Source organism: Diabrotica virgifera, chromosome 5, assembly GCF_917563875.1.
Source record: "Diabrotica virgifera virgifera chromosome 5, PGI_DIABVI_V3a".
NCBI lineage: Eukaryota > Metazoa > Arthropoda > Insecta > Coleoptera > Chrysomelidae > Diabrotica > Diabrotica virgifera.
The window spans coordinates 258,415,228-258,442,297 of NC_065447.1; the positions used below are offsets into that span (position 1 = coordinate 258,415,228).

The 27,070-nt window shown below is 32.3% G+C and overlaps 1 protein-coding gene across 1 annotated transcript in view; it reads right to left on the reverse strand.

Annotated features, from left to right (window-relative positions):
• The window catches only part of LOC114324832 (alkaline phosphatase-like), a 1,004,985-nt gene that overhangs the window by 59,010 nt on the left and 918,905 nt on the right, over positions 1–27,070 (reverse strand). The window contains exon 8 of the mRNA XM_050651161.1: positions 7,834–8,028. Coding sequence (XP_050507118.1) covers positions 7,834–8,028 — 195 coding nt within the window. The remainder of the gene's footprint in view (positions 1–7,833; positions 8,029–27,070) is intronic.

Genomic DNA, 27,070 nt, shown 5'->3' on the forward strand with positions numbered 1-27,070 from the left:
CCTGATTTTTTTCTAGTTTGAATAAATTAGTTGATTGGGTGGTAACATAAATTAAATATTTGTTCAAAAAAATTAATCTTTGTAATAAAAGTAAATTTTTTTAAATCTATGGTTCACTTTACCAAACTTTTAATTATTATTCATACTCAAATTTGATTTTTTTATAAAAAATTAAGTAATCACGTGGGGAAAAAATAAATGTGTCATTTTAATTGCCTATTTGTCTAATTTGTAAAATTCATATTAGAGTTTCCGAAAAGCGTATACAGGGTGAATTCTTTTTAAGGCCCAAACGAACTAATTTTTTAAAGCCGGACCTGATTTTTTTCTAGTTTTAATAAATCAGTTGATTGGGTGGTAACATAAATCAAATTTTTGTTTAAAAAAAATTAATTTTTGTAATAAAAGTTAATTTTTTTAAATGTATGGTTTACTTTACCAAACTTTTAATTCATAGTCAAATTTAATTTTTTTTATAAAAAATTAAGTAATCGTGTGGGGAAAAAATAAATATACCATTTTAATTGCCTATTTGTTAAATTTGTAAAATTCATATTAGAGTTTTCAAAAAGCGTATACAGGGTAAAATTTTTTCTAAGACACAAACAAACTAATTTTTTAAAGCCGGACCTGATTTTTTTTTAGTTTGAATAAATCAGTTGATTAGGTGGTAATAGTGTAAGGATTGATCAAAATAAGAGACACATCGATCTGACTGTTCAAAAATTATGACGAATATAAATTTCTGTCAAAATGCGAAACTCGCCCTGTATATTATTAAACAAGGGGAGCAGACACTTTTTAATGGTCATTTGTTATTCCCCATAGGAGCGTCTATACGAGGTAGGAGTATGTAGAGTTCCTCATAACTCACCCTGTATAAAGGATATAACAGAGGAAAGTTTTCGAGTTATGGGCCAACAGAAGGATATTAAGAATAAGTTGGGTGGATAGAGTTACGAATGGTGAGGTGTTGAGAAGAATGGGAAAAACGGAGGCTTTAAATTCTATTAACATTAGAAAACTGCAATATCTGGGACCTGTCATGAGGGGCGAGAATTACAAGTTGTTGAATTATTAATATAAAGAGGAATACAGGGTAGTCATGAAAGAAGACGCATCTCTTGCTTAAACAATTTAAGAGCTTGGGTTAAATGCACTTCTGCTGATATTCTTAGAGCAGCATCATTGAAAGTGCAAAGTTCCATGATGGTTGCCGACCTTTTTAGAGGGGATGGCACACAAAGAAGAAGACTGACAGAAAAATTGAAAAAAATTCTGAAAATTTAAATCATGATGAGATAATGCTCAAAGACTTCTAATAACTTAAAAAACGGTATTGAAGAAAACGACAAAAATAAATCAGGCTATAAAGTCGATGGGTAGAATTCCATCTACCTATAGGTAAACCTACAGGGTAAATAATAAGAAGTGTGGCAAAGTCCAGCTGAGAGGAGCGCGCCAAAATCGACTATTTAAGTAACCGCTTCGACCAAGAAAGCCAGTTTATTTCAAGCTCCAACATGAAACGTTACTGCCTGACTTGGCAATGGAAAGTTCGATCTTGCCGAAACGTCATTAAAACAATGGTTTTTCTCAACACCAAAATAACTCAACACGTGGAGTCAAACCAGGAAAAAGCCACCCTGACGATGTGGTATATTCCGATAAATAATCTTTATCTACTCTATCTCATATTATGTATAAGTTTTTAGTTTGTGAAAACTGTCATTATAGATAGCAGTGAGTGAAGGATTTAAAGTGTGCATGAAGTAACAATGTATTTTAAATGGGATTTACTTTTTCGCACTGTTTTTTGGCACACTTTCATATAATCAAATATCCTTAACTCTCGCGTTGTCATGGTGATGACATGTGAGCAATAAATTACAACAAAAGTTTTGACAGTTTTGTGGTTTGAAAGAAGTTAGAATTTTTAAATGTCAAAGTTCTAAAAATTGTAGAATAGATATGAATTACAGTGACGAAGAGTTATAGTTTTTTATTTGTTTATCGCAGATAAAATATTGTATGAAACTGTGCGTGAATTACTTTCTGCGAACTTACGCGATGTATAGCACTCGCTCCGCTGTCGCTCATACTCTAAATATCGTGTGCGTTCGCAAAAAGCATACTTCACGAACTGTTTCATAAATAAGTATTTTGTATAGTTATCTTCTATATTTATATCTAAGATCTTAACATTCGATAAATTAAATGTAATTTGTGTGTTTTTTTGGAATGGTGTGCTACTGCACAATAATGTTTTTCTGTTTTGCAGTCATTTTTGCGCCACTTTATTCTTTGTTTTAACCACTGCGATGTTTGGCCTATATACTGTCCATTACATTCGAGAGAAGAAAGTTGGTAAATGAGATAACTCTGATTTAGTGGTAGAGTACTATTTTCGGTTATACTCTTAGAATATTGCCGGATCATTTAGGGGACCGCCTTATTTCACATCATAGTGATTCTCCGTATCCATCGCACTTACCAGACTTAACGCCACCTGATGCGTACATATGGGAATGCTGAAGGAGGTAAATTGATCCACCGTCTGACATTCCAGAATTATTAGAGGGTATATTTAACATCTGTTTTATCGGGAACGTCGTCCTGAATAATGGGGTTATATTATGTATTCTAATTAATAAAAAGAGCCAAAGCAGCTAGGTTTAGGGATGAGAGGTTCCTACCATAGTCCAGGGCGCATCTATTTTGAGATGGACGTTGAGAGGTGACTCAAATTTTTTTGCAGAAATTGCTTCAAAATAAATCAAATAATAATATTTGAGTTATCCTCCCTCTCAAAAAGGTCCGGAACATTGTTTAAATAATCAGAATGTCAAAAATTGAAGGAAAAATTCGATTTTTTTCTTCGTTTTTTGATTATTACTTTAAAAGTATTCATTTCCGAGAAAAGTTGTGCTGACATAAAAGTTGCATAATTAAATTTCCTACAATATAGAATTGGTTAAAAATTTAAAAAATAGTCACCCTAGTTGCAAAATAGCAATAATTGCGAAAAAAACATACAAAAACAAGTATTAGCATTTTACGTTTTTCAACCATTTATGCTATACCTAAGACTTTAATATTTTACCTAGAAAAACTCTATAATACAGTAAAACAATTCTGTAAATTTCATTAAGATCGGTTCAATAAATTTTGCAAAATAAATTTAGCAATCCAGCTTTCGCAAAAAAAATTAATTTTTTCAAAATGTTACAGGACTGAAAATAAAGCAGATAGCAAGTTGAAATTTTTTTTACTTATAGAAGTGTACTGTACCTTTCATTTGCAATTTTCAAAATTAAAATCGATTAATTACCACGGCGTCAGAAAATTTTTGAAATAAACAATAATTTTTGGTGCTACGCGCAAGACAGCGGTGTTCGATTCACACAAGTTGATTTCCACCAATAATTTCTTCCAATCTATATCTAATATATTATTTTCTTACTCAATATTTTGTTGTATTTTAATATTTTTATTCCACAAAAATCAAACTAATTTTATTATGGTTTGTGAAATATTGTTTAAACAATTGCAAATTTTTAAAAATAATAAACTTTTATTATTTAAGTTAAAATATATGAACAAAGAAAGTTTTTGCTAATAAAAGTGTTATTTCAAGGGATAGTAGAGTATGTGTTTTTATTTTGCAATAAACAAATTTATTTATTCATATCGAAATGTACTAAAAATTAAAATGTATCAATCATTATCAAAGGTCATTGGAATGCCCAATCAGAGCAAACTATCCGCTGTGCTGCGCGTAGCACCAATAATTGATGTTTGTTTAAAAAAAATTCCTGACGCCGTGGTGTTAATCGATTTTAATTTTGCAGAATTGCAAATGAAAGGTACAGTACACTTCTATATGCAAAAAAAATTTTCAACTTGCTATCTGCTTTATTTTCAGTCCTGTAACATTTTGAAAAAATGAATTTTTTTTAGAAAGCTGAATTGCAAAATTTATTTTGGAAAATCTATTGAACCGATCTTAATGATATTTACAGTATTATTTTACTGTACAATAAAGTTTTTCATGGTGAAATATGAAGGTCCTAAGTGTAGCATAAATGGTTGAAAAACGTAAAATGCGAATACTTGTTTTTGTATGTTTTTTTCACAATTATTGCTATTTTGCAACAATGGAGACCATTTTTTAAATTTTTAACCAAATCTATGTTATAGGAAATTTAATTACGCAACTTTTATGTTAGTACAACTTTTCTCGGAAATGAATACTTTTAAAGTTATAATCAAAAAACCAAGAAAAAAATCGAATTTTTCCTTATTTTCTTGACATTTTGATTATTTAAACAATATTCCGGACCTTTTTGAGAGGGAGGATAACTCAAATATTATTATTTGATTTATTTTCAAGCAATTTCTGCAAAAAAATTTGAGTCACCTCTCAACGTCCAAATGTACAGATGCGCCCTGGTCTACCATTGCTAAAGACTTCACAGAAGATATTCCAAAATTAATAGAAATGTTAGCAGAACTACAGTAATCATAGCTAAACATAAAAAGCTAAAAACTCGTGTCGTAAACCTAAAAAACAAATTATTACGGCAATTTGAGAATTAAGTAAAACCTCAAAACAATTCAGAAAAACACTTCAATAACAATTCCATTTTTTCTGTTATTTGGTAACATTCGAGTCATTATACTCGTTAATAATATCTGACTCACTCAATTCACTGAGACTCATACAATAAACCTTCCCGAGCAACACTCTAGCCATATTAATTAAAGAAATCTGACACAGTCCTCATCGAAGAAAATCAAAAATAGTTTTCGTGTGAGTTCCCTCTCATTCCGAAATCTGAGTGAATTGAAAACTCTTATCACACCAAGTCATCCTATCTAGTCTTCAGTTAGGACACTACAAACTTACTCACGAGTATCTTATTACTCATACCTTAGAACCAAAATGCACTAAGTGTAATATACCAATATCGATAAAACATATGATAACGGATTGTGATAATAATATCGTATGGCATTTTTACCGGGGAGATTCTTTCGGATTGTTTTGGCGCCAATTGGAAAAAATGTCGTCTTTGGTGCCAAGAATGAACTCGTGCGCTCTGGCTTATAAAGCCAGTACCTTGCAGCTGAGCTACGGCCGTCCACCTGAGCTACGGGGTTTTACATATATTGTGATGAATTTGACGCTTAAAAACAATCGATAAATGGATATTTAAATAATATGAAAGGGATTCCTAACCTTCAATCCCAATGAAAATTTCTTTCCCATCTATCTATATAAGGATTTTACAGCTGTCGCCGCCTTTCTTCTTTCAGACAACGTCTCCAGTCCTTTCTGTTCTACAATTCTCCATATTTAAGGTCTCCTTTTTCCATGGCCTCATCCACCTCAACCCTCCATGATCTTCAGGGTCTACCTCTTCTTCTCTTTCCTATTGCGCTCCAATCCGAAATCTTTGATATCCAAATTGTACATCTGCTCTTCTCTCTCACATGTCCATACCAAATTAAACGTTTTTCTTCGATGTCTTGTTCTATTGTCATTCATCGTTTTATCTCCCCATTTTTAATTTGATCTATTCTTGTCACTCTGCAGCTTCTTCTCATGAACTCCATTTTAGTTGCTGTAATTTTGGACCTGTTTCGTTTGTGTATTGCCCTGTAACGGTCCGAAAGTCATTATTATTTTTGCTCCACCCTGTATACCCAATCCGTTAATCATGTGTTGTGTTTCAGAGTATTACGTAATTCGTTTTCTCACAATTTTGGATTGATTTTATGTTCTCAGGAATTCGGCGTAGATAAGTGCCTCGAGTTGTTTACTATACTGAGAAAAAACGGTCTGTCTTTATGTAGAATATGACGTGATCGTCTTGAGTGTCTCAGTGATGCTTTATGGAAGTTCGACGACAAAGAGCTAATTGCTTCTAAAGACTAGAATATGTTATTTTGAAGCTGATTTGTTTATGTTGAGAATTCCTTTATAAAGATTAAGTCGCACTGAGTTGTTTACATAATATACTTGTTGGTATCGAGTATGCCAGCTGTGCGAAAAGCTGAATCAGCGAAAAACGTGAGAATGTATTGAGCTGAGATATGAATATCAGAATTTCATTGATTGAATCCTATTTGCGAGAGGTAGAGTTATTGCCTTTGAAGGCGTGGTTGAAGTTCGCTTAAATCTTTTCTGCAAAAATCTTTTCTTCTAAAAAAACAAAAACTGCCTTTATTCTTTCTAAATCTTTTCTATTCGTTTTAAAATGAAGAGTGGAAATTGGCGAATTTTTTGATTTGTAAAACCGGACATGTTGAGTAGGATAGAAAAATGGGGAGATGGAATGAGTTTTGGGTTGTACAGGAGTTCGAAGTATATTGGAGATGAGTTCTAAGTAGTCGAGAAGAGAGTCAGTTCTAGAGAGTCTAGAATAAGAAGTTTGTGCCTTTCCGTCAGCAGTCTCTTTGCCTTGCTTTCTGAGAAAATTGTTGAAAATAGTTCAGTGGAGAAAATTAGTTGTTTGTATTTAGTACAGTTTCTTTGAGTTTTTGTTCCAGAGCCAAAGTAGGCTTAAGTGGCTGCTGTGGTCGTGGAGAGTGTAAATTCTCGACCGTATTTTGTGTTCCTAGTGATGGATTTAACACATCCATTAGTTTTCTTTTGTCGAAAAGTTCTTCGTTTCTTTCAGTCAAGTTTAATTAATAACAATAATAATATATAAGTGTTGCATAAAATAAACGAACCATGGAATTTCATCTCTAATATAATTAATACCTGTACTTTGTCTGTAAAATTGAGTGTCGTTATGTGCGTGACAAAAAATGTGCCATAATATCAGGATAATGTTTAACACCGTAACTGCCGCATGGATAGACTATGGATCAACTACGGACAAAGAACACATTAAGGTACTTGCGCTATTTTTAATTGTTGAACTATTACGTTTTCTCGCTAATTGATAAAACTTTTTTTTGATAACAAACTTGCTGAATTTTTATTTGTTCCAATAAAGTAAGAATTATGTTTAATTACCAGATTTTCTTTACCACTCTCTATCCTTATAAAGTAATCACGCATGAAAGTAGCCTACGGTAAGTACAGATATTTCAAGTAACCGGCAATCTTAGTTTTATATTTTTTTTAAATAAGTAAACATATAATATGATATTTTTTTTAATTATGGCGCCCCCCGAGCAATTGAGTTTCAATTTTATTTAACATCTATTAAGAATCCACACCCCTAGGTCTCTGAAGACTTAGAGCTGCCGAGGTATATCAAAAAGTTAAGTAGCACCAAGTATATTGTATATTTTGTTTAATTTGGCATTTAACGTGTCGAGCTCTTCTTCTTTCTAATCCATTACTGCTACAAAGTTGTCGCCCAGTTACCATAGGTAATTACACTACGTATCAAGGTGTTATGTATTCTCTTCTTTGTATTTCTGGTAATCTGTCTATCCCACATTACCCCGTTCATTTGTTTAATACATATTCTTGTCTGTGCTAATCTGCAATTTCTTTTCCAATTCCCTAATAACTGTGACTTAGCAAGTAAGATTTATAATGTACGCAATTTTATGATTTGTACAACTATTGTATTTTTGTTACCACGCTTATGACCATCGTGGTTAATGCGGTTATTTTAAAAATATATAAATAAAAAACAATTAAAATCATAACAGCACTCTAATGAAAAACAAAGCTTTAGTAAATGAAGGTATGTCTAAAATGTTATACCTACCTATATTTATGTAGCGTATATGTATAAGAGCTTGTTTGTTCTAACCCTAACTTTTAATCCCCAAATAAGAAATATTAAACTGAACCCTACTCACCTAAAATGGGATGGCCCCTAGGGGTAGCTTGTCCTCCCATGGTTAATACGTGAGAATGATCGGATGTAACAACAATGAGGGTTTCTGTGGGATTGACTAGAGCCAAAGCGGCTAATAGAGCCGTCTCCATAGCCAGTGTTTCGTCTAATGCCCTGTAAGCATTGTTGTAGTGATGTGCGTGGTCTATCCGCCCACCTGAAACCAAAAGCATATGTAAACATAACCTTTAGAAACCCAACAATATAATATCCGGGGATATTGCTTTCATACAATTTATACGTAAATATAGAATATGTTTACATAAAATAACATCCCATGCTAAACGAGCTTAAATATAAATATACGAGGGCGGATCTGTCTTCAGGTGGATGTGAGAGGTGGCATTTGGATTTTTGCAGATAAAGTTAGGTGACAACTTCAATAATTATAATTGACTTATGCTACATCTCAAATATGCCCGAAATATTAATAAAAAAAAGAATGTGTCTGTACTTTGTACGCACGTAAGAAGTTATACTTCTATTATAACATAGTCTAATTTCATATTATGATTTCAACGAAATCAATATACCTATCTACTTTGAACAGTTTTTTTGTATTGTATTTAAATATTAAACTGATTTTAGAAAGAACAAAAAGAATACCACAAATTAAAAAAAAAAAGAAGAATATGCCTTTGTCAGGATTTGAACATGGAACAGACAGTATGGCATTTAGTTGCTGAATCTTTCAAGTTACATAAAAATATATCAGTGCAAGAAAAGGTGTGAAAAGAATATATTAGTGTTTTTAGTAAATATATTTATTATAATTTTTGTGTCTTTGGATTGGTCTTCCTCAGGAGTAAGATGGGTATTATTAAAACATTTTATTGTATATTTATTATACTTCACCTTCCAGTCTCTTTGTTACCGTGAATTGTCATTAGGTACTTCCGAACCGATACAGACACAGTCCTCGTAGCGTATTTGGTATAGCATTCGGCCAGAGATCGAGAGGTCTTGAGTTCGAGTCCGGAGCAATCCTATACTTTTTTTTTGTTTTTTTTTTGAAAGCGGTAAGCACAAAATTAGTTTGGTGTTTAAAAAAATTAAAACAAACTGTTTAAAGTATATTTATTTTTAAGAAATCATATAATAGAAGTATAACTCCTTACGTGCGTACAAAGTACACACACATTCTTTTTTTTTAATTTTAAATCAATTTAAAAACTCGACAACTATTAATTTTAGAGAACAACTACAAGAAACCTTTTTTGCTCATAATGATCCACAGATTCTAAACAAAATTGTCCAAAGTGAAAAAATAGATTTTTTTAAATGGTTTAAAAAAATTTAAAAAATGTTTCGACCACGGCACCTTCCGGCACCCTGTGGATTTGTTATAAGGATCTCTTTTTTAGTAAGTTTGTGCAAAAAAATCGAATCGGAATAATTTACCTAACGGGGGCGACGATACAGCCTATTCTATAACAGAAGTAGATATTCTTGACCTGAACACTAGAAATTAAAATAAAACACAAATCGAATACTAACTACTACTTCTTCTTCTTTTAGTGCCTATTCCTTTCGAATATTGGCGATCATTCTGGCTATAATTATTTTATTACCGGATGCTTTAAATAGATTAGTTGTTGTTGTGGAGAGCCATTTCCTCAGGTTCTTTAATCATGATATTCTTCTTCTGCCAATTCCTCGCTTTCCTAATACTTTACCTTGACGGATTACCTTCAGTAATCTCTATTTAGTGCTGTTTCTCATTATGTGTCCAAGATATTCTAACTTTCTCTTTTTAATGGTATACATCACCTCTCTTTCTTTACCCATTCTTCGTAATATGGTCTCGTTGGTTATCTTGTCCGTCCATGATATCCTTAGGATTCGCCTGTATAGCCACATCTCGAAGGCTTCAAGTTTTTTCTCCATTGCTTCAGTGAGTGTCCAGGATTCAACTCCGTAATACAATATTGAGAATATATAACATCGTAGGAGCCTTATTTTTATCTCCAGATTAAGGTTGTGGCTTTTAAAGAGTTTGGCCATGTTATTGAATGCACTCCTAGCCTTCTCTATTCTACATTTTATTTCTTGTGAGTGATCCCATTGTTCGTTTACTATTGTTTCAAGATAGTTATACTGTTTTACTCGGTCCACTAATGTATTATTGATAAGTAGTTGGGCGTCTCTTATTTTATTTTTGCTGATGATCATAAATGTAGTTTTTGATATATTTACTTGAAGTCCAAATCTTTCACTTACTTCATTTACTTTGTTTATTAGTTGCTGCAAACTGTTCAAACTCTGCAAAAATAACGTTGTCGTCTGCATAGCGGATGCTGTTTAAGCGTTCTCCATTTAGAAGTATACCATGTTCGCAATTTTCCAAGGCTTCACTAAATATTTCCTCTGAATATAGATTAAATAATATAGGTGAAAGTATACAACCTTGTCTAACGCCTCGTAGAACCTGGATCGCTTCCGTTGTTTCGCCTCAAAGATTCGTTCTTATTGTGGCTGATTGGTCCCAGTATGAATTTTGTATTATACGTCGGTCTTTATCATCCATTTGGGCTTTTGTTAGAACATCCATTATTTTTCGGTGTTGAACTGTATCAAATGCTTTTTGGTAGTCCACAAAGAAGGTGTAAATATCGCAAGTCATATCTCTGCATCTTTGAAATAGAACCTGTAGACTAAACAGTGCATCGCTTTTACCTACGCCTTTCATTAATAAAAATTGTGTGTCTTGTATTCTCTCTTCGCATAGCTTGTATATTCTACGATGTATAATATTAAGAAAAAGTTTTAATGTATGGCTCATTAGACTTATTAGCCTATATTCTCCGCACTTTTTTGCTCCCTGTTTCTTTGGTAAGGTAATAAATTCTGAAACCAGCCAATTTTTGGGATATTTCCTGTGTCATAGATATAATTGAAGATTTTACATAGTATTCGTAAAGATTCATCATCAAGAAGTTTAAGAAATTTAGATTGTACTCCGTCTGGTCCTGGAGCTCTACCTTCTTTTAGTGATATTATAGCTGCTCTTATTTCTGCCACTAGTATAGGTGGTCCTGTTTCCGTAGGTATTGGGGACTGGTTCTCCCTCTCATCAAAAAATAAATTTCGTACGCAATTTTTCCAGGTATTGTGGACACTCTCTTTGTCCACGATTATTTCTCCATTGTCACTAACAAGTTTACTTATTCTTCTGTTTTTACATTTGCCTGTAATTTATCTTACCTTCTTATGCACGTTGAACTACTACTAGCTAATAATAATTATTATTATTGTACTCTTTCAGGTATTCACGACTGAGTGAATATTGACTGTACCACTCTCCTAATCGTCACATATATTGTTTATAGTTTTGTGTAACATAGATAACAATAAAATGGATATAAAAAATATAAACGGGTACAATAATATAACTGGTACTAGTAACATCATCCTTTAAGTTTAAAAAATAAAGGTTAAATTCATTTTATGAAAAAGTATGAAATTTCCGCTTTAGTAATATCCTCCCAACCGCGCCATATTTTACAGCAGCGAAGTAGCACACTTATCCCAAAACTTGTGACCAAAAAACAAATTTGTATAGAAAAAAAACGGGGCTTGTTTGCGGCATATTTTAGCTAAAAGCATGCTGTCACGAAAAAATATATTAGCAGGCCACATCATCTCTCATTATTTAGAAATATGTGTGAGCGAAACCTCACTTTAGCGGCGTGTACATATATTATATCAGCCACAGCATTAGTGGTAGGTTTTCTCTACAAATTATAGAGGGTGACAACCCGTTAGAGAGCATTTGCATGATGAACATTATTAACAGACTACGCTCACCCTAACTCTTTACTTTCGGCTCTCATTATTCCGGAGTTGTAATAGTGCAGTCACTGAAAGTTTTCACCTCCGACTTCGTCGAACCTACAGCGATTTTCATGGGAATTGATGAGTGGTTAGAGGTTACTTCAAGGAACAAAAGTGACAAAAAAAAACGATTAAATCCTTTATAAAAGGTATATTTGTTAAAATCCCTATAAAGGGCTACATCACAGAACAGAACTAGTTTTCGATCGGATGACCGATCATCATCAGTGTTTACCTAAAATGTGTATAATCTGATAAAATAATGCAAAGTATTTAAAATTTTGACTACGATTTTAAAAGTTATAGGTTATACTTACGTGAATCTAACATGCTAACCACCAAAGTAAAAAATATATGGGTAAAAACCTTTTACAATTAATCCGTCATAGGAACATATAAGTAAAATGTGAAATTAAACATGGATGTTTAAAATATCCAATGTTTCATGCTCTATGTCATGACTGTATGGTGGCAAGTGGCTGTGATCGAGGAAAAAGTTATAACAACGTAACAGCATTTGCTAAACTCCATGACTTTACCGATAAATATAGAACTGAACGAGGAATTAGACAGGGCGACACCATCTCCGCGCCCAACTGTTTACTGCAGCTCTGATATTTAAGCCAGCTGCTCTTTGCAGATGACACTGTCATTATAGCCAAGACTTTAAATGCAGCTCACAAAATGATGGAAGAACTAAAACAGGCAATATAACAAGTAGGCCTGAGCATAAACTTTCAAAAAATAAAATACATGGCCAATTTAGTTCCAAGTGATGTTATGAGAGTAGGTGGGTACGAAGTACGTCAGGTTTTTAGCTGTATCTATTTAGGACATGAAATTATAATAAGAAAAGAAAATCAAACTTGTGAGATTCAGTGTCGTATAAGCTTGGCATGGGCAGCATTTGGCAAGATGCGACATATTCTAACAAGATCGCTACCGATTTGCTGGAACTTTGACTAAGAATTCTGCAAATAAATTGAGAATAACCCAGATAAAAATAGAAAGAGCGATGTTGGGAATAACAAGAAGAGATATGGTACCAAATAGGATAGAGAGACAATGAAACGACTAAGATAATGAGATGAATTAACGCCTTTAAAATGTGGACCTATAGAAGAATTATGAGGGTTTCCTGGGTAGATTGAGTTACGAACAATGAAGTACTGAGACGAATAGGTAAAGAGAAGGAAGTTGAACTTACAATTAAAGAAAGAAAGCTACAGTATCTCGGACATGTAATGCGGGGCGAGAAGTATGGCAGCCTGCGGCTCATAATGCAAGGAAAGATAGATGGCAGAAGAAGCATCGGAAAAAGACGAATTTCATGGCTGAAAAACCTGACAGAATGGTTTTAATGCAGCTAAAACACTTATTAGAGTTACAGCCTCAAAAATTAAAATAGCTATGATAGCTCAGTAGTGGAGATGGCACCTGAAAAAGAAGGATAGAGAGAGAGAGCGAGAGGGAGAGCACCAAAGAGACAGATAACATAGAAAAAATTGCACAAGCCAAATAGAGATGGTCTAAACATGAAGCAGGTTTTAATGATAATAAGTGGACCAAAAAACTCAATGGAGTGGAGCCTAGAGAATACAAAAAACACCGAGGTAGATTACCACAAAGATGAATGGATGACTTGAGAAAGGTAGTGGAAAATAGGATACAGAAGACACAATATAGAGCACAATGGAAGAACATGGAGGAGACCTATATCCAAGAGTTCAGTGGATTTAAGAGTTGATGAATGACGATGATGTTATAGTGCAGTCACTGAAGGTTTTCACCTCCGACTTCGTCGAAACTACAGCAATTTTCATGAAAATCAATGAGTGATTGGAGGATAACTCAAGGAACAAAGGTGATATGGTTCCAACTTGCACTTTTACGGAGTTAGATGCCAGCCCTTCTCAGGGGTGAAAATTAGTTTATTAAAAAGTTTACGAAAAAGGTATTAACATTGAAGTTAATAAAAATCGAATAAATTAAAAAACCTTTTAGTATGAATTCAAAGTGACTAATAGGTAGTAACTCAGTGCAATTGTAACTAAGCTTATAGACAGTTGTTTACACCAGGGCAAAGTCCCTAAGAGCTGAAACAACTCTAAAGTAATCTTATTACACAAGAAAGGTGATAATCGAAAGTTTGAAAACTACAGACCCATCAGTCTACTGTCACACCTGTTTAAAATACTCATCAAAGTCATAACTACCCGACTAACAAGGAAATTAGATGAATACCAACCATATGAACAGGCAGGTTTTAGAAAAGGCTATTCAACTTCCGATCACCTGTTAACCACAAAAATATTAATAGAACAATATAACGAATACAAGTTTCCAGTTTTTATAGCATTTGTAGACTACAAAAAAGCTTTCGACACTATAGAACACTCGACCGTAATAAACGCAATGCAAAATTGTAGAATAGACAGCAGATATATTCACTTAATAAAATAAACTATGAACCAAGCTACAGCTACATACTACCTAAATGAAAATGAATACACGAACCCTGTACCATTAAACAGGGGAGTCAAACTTGGAGACACTCTATCACCCAAACTGTTCACCTTAGTTTTGGAGGACGTGTTTAAAAATCTAAATTGGAATTATAAGGGAATAAACATCAATGGCCGCTATCTCAGTAATCTACGATTTGCGAATGATATAATCCTGATAGCTCCTGACCTACAAGAACTGCAAACCATGCTTTCAGAATTACACACAGAATCTTCTAAAATAGGACTGAAAATGAATTTAAACAAAAGAAAAGTGATGCACTCCGAAGAAACCGTGACAATAATAAACGAAAAAGTTATAAAAAAGGTTGAAGAATATATATACTTAGGACAAAAAATAATACTAAATAAAGTAATTCAAACGAAAGAAATATAAAGTAGAAAAAAGTTAGCACGGGCAGCATTCGGCAAACTGAACTATATACTCAGAAATCAGCAAATTCAATTATATCTTAGATCTAAAGTTTCTGAATGCATGAATTATTCCGATATTAACATATGGGGCACAAACATGGACAATTACAAAAAAGAATATGAAAATACTCACGAGTTACTTAACACGCGATGGAAAGAGTAATGCTTGGCATATCACTTAAAGACAGGAAAACAAACACATGGATAAGACAGAAAACCAAAGTCGCCGATGTGGTACAAAAATCTTTAAAATTGAAATGGGAATACGCTGGACATGCAGCTAGGAGCGATTTAAACAAATGGCACAGAAAATTCTAACCTGGAGACCATACGAACACAAAAGACCCAGAGGCAGACCTCCTATGAGATGGACAGATGATCTGAAATGGACTGCCGGGAAAAATTGGCTACAAGTAGCGTAAAACAAAAAACAATGGAAAGGAAGACTGGAAGAGGGTTATGTTCAGATGTGGACGTGAATGGCTAGACGAAGAAGAAGAAGAAGAATAGGTAGTTGGCACTATATATAGTTTCAGCGAGAAGGAACTCAATTCTAAATATTCAATAAAGGCAGAAACGCCTTTTTATTAGAATTTTATTTAAAGGCAGAAACGAATTATTTTTAATAAAATAATTTTCCCTCCCAAGAAGGTGTGCCAATTCCTGGGTTAAAGCTCAAGTTAGTACCATACAGTGGCGGCTCATACCACTTTAAGAAGGTAGTGCCAGAATTCGGACAGCCGCCAAAATTTTTAGTGACGGGTTCACGATATTGTCAAAAAAGTTATAAAACAAAAATTAAAAAAAAATAGGCGCTAATACTTTTACCTTATGTATCTTATGTATATTTATCTAAGGTGCCAAGAAATTGTTCAAAATTTATCAAAAGAGTTCCGTAATTTCATTAATAATAAAAAAATCTCAACTTACAACCGGTATTTACTGCTAATATTAGCATTACGATTAGCTTAGCTTGTATTACGATTTAGTCTCTATTTACAAAATTATAAAAATAATACTACTTCATTATTTACACACATGCACGAAGTTGTGTTAATACCACTTTTAAAGTTTACGATACATCCTTCTTGTTTTTTTTTGGTTGCAAAGTTTTCAATGACTTTATTATTAAAATTATCAATAACATTTACAAAATGCTTTTCTGCAGATAACATACCTAAGTCGTTCTTCTTTCATTGTATTTTTAACTAATGCTTTAATTCGTTTTATCATCGAAAAACAGCGTTCTGCTTCAGATATTGATACAGGAATGGTAATTAAAATGCTTTAGTTTAATAGTTTCTTCCAATGTGCTTTTTAAACCTTCCTTCCTCATTTAATAAAACTCATAGCGGAATAGCCCCAGAGGTAGTACTTAATTCGTCTCACTAATAAAGTACTTCTAATTCAGTTTTAAACCGAGTTTTGTTTAAAAATTAGAATTGTCTCCATGTTTCATTAAAAAATGATTCGAGGAAACGACGCTTGTAAGCAGAAAACTTCTCCGACATAAATAAATTAGAAGCAACTACATATCAGGAGAAGGTAGACCTTTGAAAGATCTGGAACTTTAAATATTATGAACCTTTAAGTCGTTGTCTAATTCGGCGCTAAAATTGACCAGTTCCTTAAACATACCTCTATTTTGTGAATTTTTTTCGTCGTGACCTCTTTAAGCTAACTCGAAAGCTCCACAAAACCTTATAAAATTTGTAAAGAAAAACCACCAAAAGAGTTTTTTAAGATACTAATCTGATTCATTGTCAACTAATAAATTAAACTTAAGAAATAATCAAAATATTATTTATACTATACCCACGATCATGATGCACTAAAAATTTAATAATAATATTATAAATACAAAAACTTTAACAGAAAATAGACATAACAAAAGTGACAAGCAAGCACTTAAAGAAACTCAAAATAAATAGATACCCGTGTGTAAATAGATACTAAATAGTCCAATATAAATCTTTCTACGTCACTTATATAGGATGTCGTAAAATCTTTCTCTTTTCAGCCGTGCCAGTACCAATTTTGGCTCAAGATTCTCCAGCCGAATAATCTCCGCTGTAAGTGGCAGGGATTGTACTACGCGCACGGTTGCCAGATTTTATATAATTTATGGAGATAAAAAGAAATACACACAAAAAATTAACAGGCAATAAAAGATTTTAAAAATAAAAAATATGCTTCTGCATAGTTAGAAAGGTAGTACCAAGGCTCTATGGCACTACCTCACGGGCCGCCACTGATACCATATCACTTTTGATTCATAAGGTATCCTCTAATCTAACCACTCACCAACTTTCATGAAAATCAATGGAGATTTACCGAAATCGAAGGTAACAGCTCATATTCACCCTCAGTGACTGCACTATAACTCTTTACATTCCGCTCTCATTATTCCGGAGTTATATCCCGTTATTTAAGGTTTGTTTTCAGATTCTCGAATTAACGCGTATTGTCTCAGCTTTTATTCAAATATTGAAATTTTCGGAAAAGATGAAACGGATTTTATCCTTTTAATTACTTAAGAATGAATGGCTATTATTAAAGAACGATGAGCAAATTAATTCAGTTTTCCTTTATTCTATGAGGGGTCGGCTTCACTTCATACTTTTTTTCCTTTAATAAGTTTCTATGTTGGGTAATACAAAAATTAGACTTCTTCACAGATGTACACTACTCCAAGAAATTAACGCACCACCTTAAAATGGGTCATTTTTGACGCCTAGAATTTCCTAAACCTGTTGTCCGATTTAAGTGATTTTTTTATTATGTTATAGCCATATTATTTAGCAATACCTCTGTAATAACATTGTTGGTAAACAGGTAAATTGTTATTGTACACCGGGTGTACCAGTCATACTGCGTTTTCTTCTCAAAGTTCACTACACCCTGTGAAATATTTTAGGCGTTTATAAAATAGTGAAACTATTTATATTTTGTTTATTGATCTATTAGCTTATTTTAGATAATAAAAAAGTTAGGTACGTTAACAACTAGATATGTTTTTTATCAATACAGGGTGTGCAACAAACTTTAAGGGATAATTCGGCATGAAAAAGAAATGACAGTTTGATTTACGTATGTCCGCAACTGCTTCGTCACCGAGATACGAGGTATTGAAATTTTTCTGACAAACTGACGATTTATTAAAATTTATTGCTCTAAAACCGGTTGAGAGATGCAAATAAAATTTGGTGTGTTTTAAAATGGCCAAAAAAATCAGGTCACCTTAAAAATGGGTCATTTTTTATGTCTCGAATCTCCTAAACCTGTTGTCCAATTTTAGTGATTTTTTTAGTATGTTATAGCCTTATTCTCTAAGAATATGGATGTAGTAATAGTGTTGCTGAACAGGTAAATATCATTGTGTACCGGGTGTAAAAATAATACTGTGTTTTTTACTGAAAGTTCGTAACACCCTGTGGAATATTCTAGCATTTAAAAAATATTGAAATTAAAACCTAATTGTAGCCTTAGCCTTTATTAAAGTTGTACTTTTTGACTTATTCACTTATGTTGGATAATGAAAAAGTTAGGTACATTGACAACTAGACATGTTCTTCATCAATACAGGATGTTTATAAATAAGTGCGTCAAACTTTAAGGGGTAATTCTGCGTGAACAAGGAATGACAGTTTGATTCATAAACATATGTTTGCAAATGCTTCGTTTCCGAGATACTGGATGTTAAATTTTTTCTTACACACTGACCATTTTTTTATTTCTCTAAAACCGGTTGAGATATGCAAATGAAATTTGGTGGGTTATAAGAGTCAGTTATTGCACATTTTTTGACATACAACTATGTATTTTATATTCACCATCGGCGTGCATACGGGTGATATTACCCGGTCATATTACCTGTATGCACGCCAATGGCGAAAATAAAATTTTTAGTTGTATATCAAATGTTGTATGTGAAATAACTACCTCTTAAAACCTACCAAATTTCATTTGCATATCTCAACCGGTTTTAGAGCAATAAATAAATCGTCAGTTTGTAAGAAAAAATTCAACATCCCATATCTCGGAAAAGAAGCATTTGCGAACATATGTTTATAAAGCAAACTGTCATTATTTTTTCATCCAGAAGTTTGTTGCACTTATTTATAAACACTCTGTATTGATGAAGAGCATGGCTAGTTGTAAAAGTACCTAACTTTTTCATTACCTATTCAACATAAGTGAATGAGTCAACAAGCAGAATGTTAAGAAAGGCTAAGGCTACAATTGAGTTTTAATTTCAATATTTTTTAGATGCTAGAATATTCCACAGGGTGTTACGAACTTTCAGGAAAAAACACAGTATTATTGTTACACCCGGTATACAATGACATTTACCAGTTCAGCAACACTATTACTACATCCATATTCTTAGAGAATAAGGCTATAACATATTAAAAAAATCACTAAAATCGGACAACAGGTTTAGGAGATTCGACACATCAAAAATGACCCATTTTTAAGTTGTCCCGATTTTTTTGGCCAGAAGTGTAGCTATTGCGCATTTTTGACGTACAATTAAGAACTTTATATTGACCATTGGCGTGTATACGGGTAATATAAACCGTATGCGAGCCAATGGAGAATATACAATTTTTACCTCTCTCTTTTATTCATTTACCATGAACTCACATTTGCAACCCCTTCAACATTTATTTTGCAACAATTTCATACTTCAAATTGCATTTGTACAAGCACCTAGGTACAAAGTTATATACCTTTTTGATGAACTGATGTTTTATTGGAGAGCTTAAAAATTTGAGTTGAACGCCGAACGTTGTATTTATCCTACTGATCATCATTAAGTTATGTTTTGAACAACAAAAGAATCTACTGTTGGATGCAGCTAAGCAAGTATGTGGAACAAGTAAAAAAGACTCAAAGAAACAGACAGGGTGGTGGTCCTGAGAAATAAAAAGGCAAGTAAAAGTGAAGAAAAAACAATGGAAGCAATATCTGAAAGGTAAATCGGTAAAACAAATCAGAATTGCAATAACTATAAAAATCAAAGAAAAATGGTGAAAATATTAGCATATTAGGTAACAGCAGCAAAGATATACTTTGGAAATTTTAAGTTTTAGATTTTTCGAGTGCTTTTAAGCTTTGTTTTCTAGGATATATTATGTTGATAATTTTTTTGCTTAAATAATCGAAAATATCGGCAAATTTTGCTTATTCCTAAACTGAGTTATTTGTAAACCGAATTTCAAAACATTTGCTATCGATCCGTTGAAAAGCCTTAACCTATAGACCAGGGCGCATCTGTAAAAATATTAGTACATTTGGATGTTGAGAGGTGACTCATATTTTTTGCAGAAGTTGCTTGAAAGTAACTCATATGCTTGTTGCAAAATAGAAATAATTGCGAAAAAACTATAAAAGAAAGAAATATTTGCATTTTGCGTTTTTCAACCATTTATGCTACACTTAGGACCTTCATATTTCACCCAGAAACTTTATGATTAGAGCTCGGGAAATATGCACTTAAAAAACCCTAAAATATGCATGCAAATATGCAAAACAAACAGTTGAAATATGCACTTAAATATGCTTTTATGCATTTAATGCATATACATAAACAACACGGTAATGCTTGTTTTGAAGGTATTTAATTATTTATTTGTTGCCAATGGACTGTCGAAGCATTTAAGCTAAATAAAAAAAATATTTATTTTATGCTAAAGTCATAAAAAATATGAAATTTCTATGACCTACATCATTATATTCATTTTTTATTCTTTATATTTATCATCATTCTTTATGATTTATTATTATAATTATTATTAAAACTGTACATTACTAAATGTTTTTCTAAATTTTCTACAGAAAAAGAGCCGTAGGTGTATCTGATTGTAATTGTTTAAGCATACACGGAAAAACTTCTTTCTACTTCACATGTAGTTAAAGAAGCAAACTTAAAATATTGTTTAATTGAGGGTTCTACCCATACAATTAAATTATCTTCACATTTACTCATCTTAATATTATTGTTTTTTTAATTATTGTGTATTATTCCTCTTTTCTTTTAACGTCGTTTAGAATTTTTGATACACTTTGTTGGTTTCACCAACGTGTTTAATTAATTGATTGGTTGACTTACCTGTTAAGGAAGGACAATCATAATTGTCCTATCTTACATTTCGAACATTTGTACTAATGGTAGTGGCATTTTCTGGCCGCTGATCACAGTTTAAAGAAGAAGAATAAGAAAAAAGAAGATATCAGGCTTCTTGACACGTGACGTGCGCACATCACTGTTTTTTTTCTGTGCGCGGCTGATCACACGCGTGTTAGAAATAATTTTATAAAAATTGTTAAAAAGTGTTTAAAATGCCAAAAAGCTGTGCTTGTCCACAGCGAAGAATTTTCATACCGAAAAGATGTGACATCAAAGAGTGATTGTTATCCCGAAAGCGGCGAAAATATGAGGAGTTGCAACAGAAATTGGTAAAGTTGAGAGAGGCAATGGATGAAAAGGACTCAGGTATTTATATGATATTTTTTAATTTGCTTATGGTAGTTAAATTAAATTTAGCGCGAATAAATAGAGCAGCTATATTTGTTAATTATTTACAAAGTGACAATTTTAATCAACTTCAAACATGGAGTATTTTATTTTGTTGTTATCAATATATTTTTCTGTTGCCATAGTACCTGTTTTTCGCCATCTTCCTGTTCGAATATAAAACAGGCACTATGTTGCAGGACTGCACGGGGTTTCCTGATAATGTTTATTTCGTAGAAAATGTGTTAACATAAATGACATGCAAAAACGTCACATTTTGCAAAGAAAAATTATATTGTTTGTCTCAATAAAGGTGCCTTAAGGTAGCCTAAAGTAATACAGACTAAATAATTAAGGATATAACAATAAATCAGAGGGTACTTTTAAGTTGCCCAGAAAATCTTTATGATTATTTGACCTGCTTCTATTTCTCAGAGGCACTTTATATTAGCCCAGAAGTATAGAATGGAATATAATTTTATTTAACTAATTTTACACATTTTACTTCAAATTTACATCACAAGAATAGCAAGTTACTTACACAAAATTTGTGTTTGGCTTGTCTTCAAACAATAATACTAGGGGAGCGGGTATTTTTTAATAGCCCAGAAAATCTTTATGATTTATTTGAGATGCTCCTATTTCTCAGAGGCACTTTATAGTAGCCCAGAAGTATAGAATGGAATATATTTTTATTTAACTAATTTTACACATTTTACTTAGAATTTACATCACAAGAATAGCAAGTTACTTACACAAAATTTGTGTTTGGCTTGTCTTCAAACAATAATACTAGGAAAGCGGGTATTTTTTAATAGCCCAGAAAATCTTTATGATTTATTTAAGATGCTCCTATTTCTCAGAGGTATTTTATAATAGCCCAGAAATTTAAAATAGAATACAGAATATTTATTTAAATATTTGTTTGTACATTTTACCTTGATTTCACTTTTCAAGCCTAGCAAGTTTTAGCATACACTAAATTTTTGTTTGGTTTTGTCAAAATATTAAAAATAATATTACAGAAACCATTGTGGAGGTGCATAGCCCATCAGTTTCACTAAATAATACAGAAAATGAGATCCAATGCAATTTGAGCATAACTGAAGATTAGCGTATTTTGAGCATAACTGAAGCATAATTGAAGATTTTAGGGCAAGTGAAGATCTACAACCAGCAGTACTTATTGAGGAGTCACAACAACAGACAGAAGATTTTTTCATTGGAGAGGTACCTACACAAAAAGAATCTATTTCTCTAAATATGATTAACTTAATTGGGGAAGACCAATTAAAAACTAACCTTAATGCTTCTGAAATGTTGCCAGATGTAGCAAAAAGGCTAAACTATTCCCTTTCCAAAGGCTTAGACAAAAGTATTGTGGGTAAACTTACAGAAAAATTCTTACCTGCTACAAACTGCGAAAGACTTTGCCCACCTCAGTTGAATTCTGAGATTTTATCTGCCATAAAAGATAAAAATAAAATTAGGGAAGATAAAGACTTGCAAACTAGGCAAACAATTTTAGCTGCAAGTATTATGTCCTTTTAAGAAGAGGTCGAATTAGGATTAAACGAAAAAAGGGATATCGAAACAATTGCCAATTCCATAAACTTCAATATAGAAGTGTTTTATAAGATGTCCTTGCACAGAAGATTTTTGCTCAGTTCTTCATTAAATTTAAAATTTAAAAAATTATTAGACGAGCAACCTATAGATAAATATTTATTTGGGGAGAATTTGATTGAAATGTTGAAAGAAAGCAAAGATACAAGATCAGCAGCTTTTCAAGTCAGCTCTATAATGAAGCCACAAAAAGCCACTTTTTATCCGAAGACCGCGCCACAACGATAATCTGTTTTTTCAACTGAGCATCCAACAAGAGTTCTTCCAGAATCTAACAACTTCAATCAGCAGAGTTTAAACTTCAATCCAGCCTCGAACAGATCAAGATTTCGACAAAGCCAGTACCCAAATCATCCTCAACCAACATCGAGATACAAACAGTCGAGCAGACAACAGCACCAAAACCCAACCAGAACAACCAGGAGGTCATACTAAAGGTAAATAAAAAATCAGCAGAAAATGTGGCTAATTATTTTAAAAACCGGAAAAAGATTACTTCAGACAACAAAGTTTTAAGTTGGGTCCAAGGTTTTAATATTTTATTTAAAACAACACCGTCTCAAGAGAGAGCACCAAAAGTTTTTTATAGACCCAAGTGAGTCGTATGATTTAGCTATAAAGCAATTACTTAATAAGGGAGCTATTTCTTCTTCTTAACATACAAGAGAGCAATTCCTTTCTTCATATTTTCTAGTGCCCAAAAAGACGGAAGTCATAGATTTGTTTTAAATTTAAAACAGTTAAATTGCTTTATAGAAGCCCCACATTTTAAGTTGGAAGACTATAGGTCAGTTCTCAAGCTCATTTTTCAAGGGTTGCTTTATGGCAAAAATAGATTTACAAGATGTCTATTTTGCTATTCCTCTTCATAAAAAAAAAAAAAAATTAAAATTGGAGTACAAAAATATTCTATATCATTTCAACTTCTTACAATTTGGTTTGAATATCTCGCCTTTAATATTTACGAAAACCTTAAAACCAGCCTTAAACAATCTAAGAACAAGAGGCTTTACTTCTGTCATTTTTTTAGATGACACTTTACTGATTTCAAAATCATATTTAGAATTTAAAGAAAATATTGTTGAAACTTGTTCTATGTTTTTCCTCCTGGGATTCACTATAAATAAAGAAAAAGTATACTTTCACCCACAAAAATTATAACTTTTCTTGGTTTTACGTTTGATTCTAATAAAATGATATATTTTGCACCTGCTGACAAAAAAGAAAAAATAATTAATAGTATTCAGACCATCAAAAATAAAAGTACATGTACGATAAGATCATTTGCAGCTTTAATCGGTCAGTTGGTAGCAGTTTGTCCTTCAGTTAAATATGGAAAATTATACTTAAAAAATTTAGAAAAAGGAAAGTGGCTTGCTCCTTCTAAAACTAATTGTTTTAACACAAAAATGACTATACCTAAATACTTGTAAAACGATTTCAATTGGTGGTTATATAACATACCAATTAGTGAACAAAATATAAAAGAATCTCATTATGTACTTGAAATATTTTGTGATGCATCTCTTTTAGCATGGGGAGCATGCTGTAATGATAATAAAACTGTTTTTGGAGTTATGGACAGCGATAACTACATATAAATGTACTTGAGCTATTGGCAGCATATAATGACTTGAAATCTTTTTCCAAGGAATATAGGAATTGTAATATTTTGCTAAGAATAGATAACACAACAGCTGTATCTTGTATTAACAAGATGGGGAGTGTGCAATACTCTAATCTTAACAACATTTGCAGAGAAATTTTACAATACTGTGAAAATAGAAATTTAAAAATATTTGCATCTTATATCAGTACAAAAGGAAATATTATTGCTGATTCAGTGTCAAGATCTTTGAAAATAGGAACAGAGTATTCTTTGAGTGATAGTTGTGTTAATATCATTTTTAAACAGTTTCATATTCCAGAAATCGATTTGTTTGCCACATATCTTAACAAAAAATATACAAGGTATGTATCTTGGAAACCTGACCCCGAATCGGAGAAAGTTGATGCCTTTACTCTAAATTGGCACGGATTAAAATTTTATGCTTTTCTATTCCACCTTTTACTATTATTCCAAGAGTTTTAGAAAAAAATCATATATGACAAAGCAGTAGGAATTGTGGTAGTAGCAGAATGGCCAAATCAGCCTTGGTAACCAACCTTTGATATCAGGCAAAAAGATAATTTTAGGACCTGATAAAAATTTAATTTTGAACCCTTTTAAGCTTCCATATCCGGGACACCAACATCTTACCCTGACTATCGCATGTTTGTCAGGCAAGCTTTTTTAAGAAAAGGTAATCCTGAGTATTCCATCGCAATTATGATTGCATCTATTACAATAAAAACACTAAATTTATATGATACTGTTTTCAAGAGATGGTGGAGGTATAGTATAGAAAACATATGGACCCTTTTGCTTATGAATTATCAAATATTATTAATTTTACTAAATATATCGTAGATCAGGATTATAGATATAGCTCTATAAAGATCTGCATTGGCATTGATAATAAATATACCAGAAAATCATAAAAACATGTTTAAAAAATTTTACAAAGGTATATATAATCTCAAACCTTCATTGCCCAAATATCAATTTACTTGAGACCCTCAACCAGTATTATTTTATTTAGAAACATTATTTCCTCTCACAGGTCTTTCCTTGAAAGAACTTACTTACAAACTTGTAATGTTGATTGCTCTGACTACAGCTCACAGGTTGCAAACCCTATCCCTAATAAAAATTAAAAATATTTTCATGGATCAAGATAAAATTGCGATTTTGATACCAGAGAGGATAAAGATTTCTTCGAAAATTAAAAATCAACCTATTTTAAGATTTTTCTATTTTAAAGAAAAATCACAGTTGTGTGTAACATCGACTTTATGTCACTATTTAGAGATTTTTAAAATCATTCGTCCTCAATCAGAGGACAAGTTGTTTATAACAATAAAAAAAGAAACATATAAAGCAGCATTTACGCAGACTTTGAGTAGATGGCTAAAAGATGCTTTAAAATTATGTAACATAGACACCAATATTTTTAAAGGGTATAGTGTTAGACAAGCATCTACGTCAGCAGGAGCTAGAGCTGGATTAAATATAGAAACTATTAGAGAGACGGCGGGAGTGAAGAAAATTCTCAAGTATTTAATATTTTTTATAATAAACCTCTAGCACAAGATTACGGACTATTTGCAAAAACTATATTGTCTGTGTAGTCCATGTATGCTTCTGCGTTTGTTTATTGTTTGTTATACGTTTGTAATTATATGTTTATGTTATTATTATTGCATAATAACATTAATGTTCTTATTATTTACAAACATTACTCTTAATTGTTCTAATACATTCTCTCTTTTTTGTAAAGTTCCTAATAAAAAAAAATGTAAAGTATCGATTTTTGGATTGGAATGTAGTTTTGTTTAATTATCGCACAATATTGCTTAATCTTTCAACAGCCTACCATTAGTACAAATGTTCGAAATGTTATGTGAAGGACAATTAATTGATTGGTTGACTTACCTGTTAAGGAAGGACAATCATAATTGTCCTATCTTACATTTCGAACATTTGTACGCTCCCTCCCTTTGATTCTTTCGAACCCACCCGTTTTTGTGCGATCAAAATAAAAAAAAAACAGTGATGTGCGCACGTCACGTGTCAAGAAGCCTGATATCTTCTTTTTTCTTATTCTTCTTCTTTAAACTGTGATCAGCGGCCAGAAAATGCCACTACCATTAGTACAAATGTTCGAAATGTTATGTGAAGGACAATAATTATTTCATTTAATGAATTGATAATTTCAATACTTTGGTCTAAAGAAATGTTTCGCTTTTCTAATTTAGTAATTGGCTAAGCAATATTTGGTTTTTATTGGTTTTAATAACGGTTTTTTTGAAACATCCACACATCCACACAGAATTTAACCATGTCTTCCATCTAGTTACCACAGGTTCAGGTGGTAAAAGCACATTAGGTAAACGATCTTTATACACCTATACTCGCAGAAGGGCTTTTAAAAATATGTTTTTATTTTTGATGGAAGGATATTGACCATTGGAAATTCTATCCTTACAGTTTGTAGCCTCCTGCTACTCTATTTGTAGCAGAAGCGTGCTCTAGACAAGTAACAAATTTGAAAAAAAATTTTGAAATATTGTCCACTTTTGGTCATTTGGCGCAGCATCACTTAACAATAAAAAAATGTTTTCACTAACAAAATGTGACTGCATATTGTAGAGTCTCCTTCGTCTCCTTTATTCGTCGC